This window comes from Sinocyclocheilus anshuiensis, unplaced genomic scaffold, assembly GCF_001515605.1.
Source record: "Sinocyclocheilus anshuiensis isolate Anshui unplaced genomic scaffold, SAMN03320099.WGS_v1.1 scaffold966, whole genome shotgun sequence".
Taxonomy (NCBI): domain Eukaryota; kingdom Metazoa; phylum Chordata; class Actinopteri; order Cypriniformes; family Cyprinidae; genus Sinocyclocheilus; species Sinocyclocheilus anshuiensis.
In genome coordinates, this window is record NW_015540909.1 from 192,746 (window position 1) to 197,239 (window position 4,494).

Genomic DNA, 4,494 nt, shown 5'->3' on the forward strand with positions numbered 1-4,494 from the left:
TTTTTTTCAGCATGGAGGTGGAAAGTATATGATCATAGACCGCAAGATCAGATGTCTCTGTTGGATGCCATGAATGCTGCATGTGAGGACATCACAGCTGATCATTGCAGGGGATGGGTGCGGCATTCAAGGAGATTTTTTTCCCCGGTGCATGGCAATGGAAAACATCAGATGTGATGTTGATGAAAATCTTTGGCCTGACCAACAAGAGCGACAGGATGTCCAGCAAGAATAATTTTTGAAGTATTCAAAAGAAGTATTTTTGTGTATTTGTGGTAACATAAGAAATATGAAATGTACAGTAATTGGACAAGCAAGATTTCACTTATATGTAATGCATTCGTACAAAAATAAATGTACTGCATAAATACAAATGTTCATATACTTTTTTTTTTTTTCTATGTACTATTGACTCTTCTCAACAAATATCAGATTTTTTATAAAACCTTCATTTCCATGGTTGACTGTCATGGTGAAAAAACAACTAAACATTTTGACCAGTGTGGCTCACACGATGACAAAAATACTTTATATTTTGGTGGCCTTGGCCAAATTACTGACACGATAACTAGGTTTTGAAGCATGAATGAAATGTTTTGGGTGAGTAACTACATTTTGCAGACATGCAATAAAGTTCTGAAGTTCCAGCAAACAGTTGTGACATTTGCACTCACAGTTTAGAGAATGTTAAGATTGTTTCGAAAAATGTGCCAAAGCAATTGAGAAAAACTGTAACTATTGTCAATACTTTAAAAATGTAACACTGACTACAACAGCGTAAACAAGTGCAAAAAGCTTTTTGGCTATTGCTTAACATCATATTCCAACAATGTCACCTCAGCCAAAACCAAAAGTGGTTAAAGGTGGAGCAAATTACTATATTTTGATTAATTAGTACTAACATTTTCCCTTAGAATAATGAGCACTGAAAGTCATGATGAAACAATCAACACCACAGCTTTTCTTCCATATTGTGACAAATATCCGAGTGTAATGGAAAAAATGTAGGACACTTGTTTCTATTCATCGGCTGTTGTTCGGATTTTGAGATGCGGGCATCACGCTCAAAAGTGGAGGCAGGTGAACGTGATCTTGCAGGGATGGGTTTAAACAGACTAAATGATTGGAGAATTCCTGTATATGTCACCAGAAAGAAGTCTGGCATTTTCACTGGATTTCCAGTTATGCTTAAAAAGTTTTGATTAAAAACAATGAGGTCAAAAAAAAGAGGGAGACGCACGGATTAATTGTTCAAATCTATAACATGCATTTTGAAAATAAAGTGAATTTTCATTTCATGCCAACTTTACACAAACTGAGTGCATTTCGTTTTGAGTTCAATCTAAAATGTTAGGGCCTTTCGCACCGTGGGAACCTTTTCATAGTACCAGAACTAATTGTGGAACTACCCACTTTTTGGCGTTTTCGCACCGCTGGAACTGGGTGCGATTTTAGTACCGGACTGCCTTTTCGAGAACCAAATTAGCTCGTACTCCGGAGCAGGGTCTAACCAGCACAACTGGTACTAATCGTGACGCAAGTAGACATTGATTGGCCAAACGTGTATGAAAACACCCTCACCCGCCATGATTTAATACGCCGTGTAAACATACTGTAAACATTGTGTCAACTTATTTCGCAAGTATGGAGAACAGCGATAGATGGACGGACGCTGAAGTGCAGGCACTTGTAGCAAATGTAGCACTGCCAGTTGTCGTTGGAGATTCGTAGTCCTCCTTTCCGTTCTTTCAATCGCTTTACGTATACATCGACTTTCCATGTCCATTATTGTAAAACCCGCGAGACACAACAAACACAGCTCCGATCACAGCGCCCTCCATCCTCCTGTTGTTAATGTTGTTCTTCTTTGTTTCTGTTGTTGAACGCCGCACATAAATGACGTCGCTGTCGACCGGCTTACGTCACTTCTTAGTACACACTGTCGGTGCTAATGCAACCCTTTAAATTGTACCGGGAAATAGTTCGCGCAAAATCGTCCCAGTACTTTAGTACTGTACATTTAGTTCTGGAACTAAAGCGGTGCGAAAGGCCCTAATGACCCCCTTTGAGACCCCAAACATTACCAACAATCTCCAGCTCTGCCCAATATGACTTCTTCCCATTGGCCGCCTCCTCACTGGACATTATTGTGTACATCCGCCTTGGGTCAGGCGGGTCATATTTTTCCTTGGGCATCCCTGTAATACTGAAACACAAACAACAACCACTTTCTCTAGAACACTATTACAGGAAATGTACGGCACATGTACTTTATACACATGAAGTGGTTTTATATGACAGGAAACAGATGTGTAAAGGAAACTGTGCAAAGAACAGGTGAGATACCTAGGGGAAAAAAAAGACATTGCAAACCCTCAGAGAGTGCAAGGGAGCAGGAGTGAGAACACACACAAAAGCAATTCCAGGATCAATAGCTGAGGGGATTTTTCCATTACGCGTATGACAAATAGAGATACTCGCGCGCAGCTCAACGTCACCACGCGTCTCAAATTTACATAAAGCTGCCTTCAATTAAAACGAACCATAAGAGTTTAAAACCGTAAATGACAAATTAGCACTCGATAAAGAGTAAAGGCAAAAGATGACAACTTAAAGTTTTTGTAAGAAATTACCAACTAGCGGTAGCAAACTTCCAGCGTTCTCGAGTAGCTGGCATTTTAGGCAAAGGGCGACCCTATCGAAATAAATTTCATTTAAAACCACTTCTAAATTTGTTAGTCATGGCACAAACAGAAAGTCGGGTCATATTACTAATCCCAATTAAAAAAGGTGCAGCTGAAGTCCTTGCTAACTGCACTCCAAATAAACACAGTGCCAGTATATTTCCATTACATACCTGCAGTGTTAATCGCTAACTAATCAGTTAACTAACGGGCCAGATGCGGTTCATTTTTTCGTCTTTCATCATCGCTGTGCAACGGAACCCAAACAAAAACACCACCTCGTGTTTGTTTCCCAGAGCCACGTTACAGAGCTAAGTTAGGACTGCTAGCTGTGCGAGTCAAATTCACTGAGAAAACGGCAACCTGCAAGGCGTCTTAATGAGTCAATTAAGAACAAGTAATTAGGAAATGAATTGGCTTTAGATCGTAATATGTACTTGCCACAGATTTGCGGTCTAACTGCTGAAGTGAATTAGTTTGATCGGACCCCCTACAATGTAAGCGTTAACCGTTTGCTCTCTAGATAACCATGGATTTACTTTGCAAGTTTATTTGTGCGATGTTAATCGCCTGGAACCATCAGAAGTAATCCATGAAGTTCTATGATGTTAATAAGTATATCGAAGAAGACTGTGGTAGTAGCCTATGTAGCTTCCCTATGGACACAGCAGGCTGCTTACATAACCAACAACATAGATCTCAACATTCAAAATCGCTTGGTTGCTAAATTCATCAATCATAGATTTTAATGCGCCCACGCACGCAGCTAATACAAATTAAAGGATCCCAATCTTATCGATCCATCATTTCCTCTCTGTTCAGATTGAGCAAATTAGCTCATGAGCTAACTGGCTAACATGCGATTATACATTTACAAAACTAGACCAACACCAAAAGCACCGCAAAGCAATATGAAAGAAAACATATTCTGTTACTCGCATACCACTAGATACATTTGGAAATGCCTCAAACCCGTATTAGATTTACCTGTAAGCTCATACCAGTTCACAAAGACGAGTGCGCGTTTCTTTTGTTTCTGATCCGCTGCTCTTCCTCACTGAAGGCAAACAAGCATTATGGCGGCCGTGAGTTTCAGGGCGCGATAAGAAGCGCCCCCCTCATTGGCTGCTCCTGAAACGAGCGATCTGGTTGGTTCTTCTGTGCGCTCGACGCCTCCACACTGTTTACGCCAGCGAGGCAGGCCAAAAATGGGAGTCACAAAAATAGGTCAATTTTGCGGATGTTGACGAGTAGAGTAAAACAAAGATGCAATTTTATAGATCATTATGCAGTGATAACAGTAATGACAACTGATGAAACTGCAATTAAGAATTACACGTGGGAAGCGTGTTTTTGTTTTAAACACTCTAAAAATGAGAAATTAAGTTATATGGCGACTGATACACACATTGTCCTGTTTGCTTTTTATTGTTTCAACGTTTCTTTAAACTTGAAAATCAGACCACAAACAAAATACGGGAATCACATCATTTGTATTACTTATTTAAGGTCCATCACTTTCCAATAGATTATATCAACCACATAGGATAATAATATGTGAAAAAAAAACTGTAATTTCAGTTTGGTCTCGAAATATACAAGCAATAGGTCTTTAAAGGCTTTCATGTTTCCAAGAAAATAAAATGAAATATGTTATAATTAAAATGCGTTTATGAGCTGCATTTGACTGGCCACTGGATGGTATCATAGAGCTTTACATTCACACATCAAACTTAGCCAATATTATTCCATTCATCACACTTGATAAAGAAGGTTAATCTGAGCATATGGCATTGTAGGATCCAATATT

At 39.4% G+C, this 4,494-nt stretch overlaps 1 protein-coding gene across 1 annotated transcript in view; it reads right to left on the minus strand.

The window, feature by feature from the left end:
• cnot6a (CCR4-NOT transcription complex, subunit 6a) overlaps window positions 1–3,775 on the minus strand; it is a 31,165-nt gene extending 27,390 nt beyond the window's left edge. Inside the window, exons 1-2 of the mRNA XM_016487109.1 lie at window positions 3,672–3,775; window positions 2,085–2,206 (exon numbers count right to left, since the gene is read on the minus strand). Of these exons, the coding sequence (XP_016342595.1) occupies window positions 2,085–2,196 (112 nt within the window). The 5' untranslated portion in view covers window positions 2,197–2,206; window positions 3,672–3,775. The remainder of the gene's footprint in view (window positions 1–2,084; window positions 2,207–3,671) is intronic.
• Window positions 3,776–4,494: the final 719 nt, after the last annotated feature.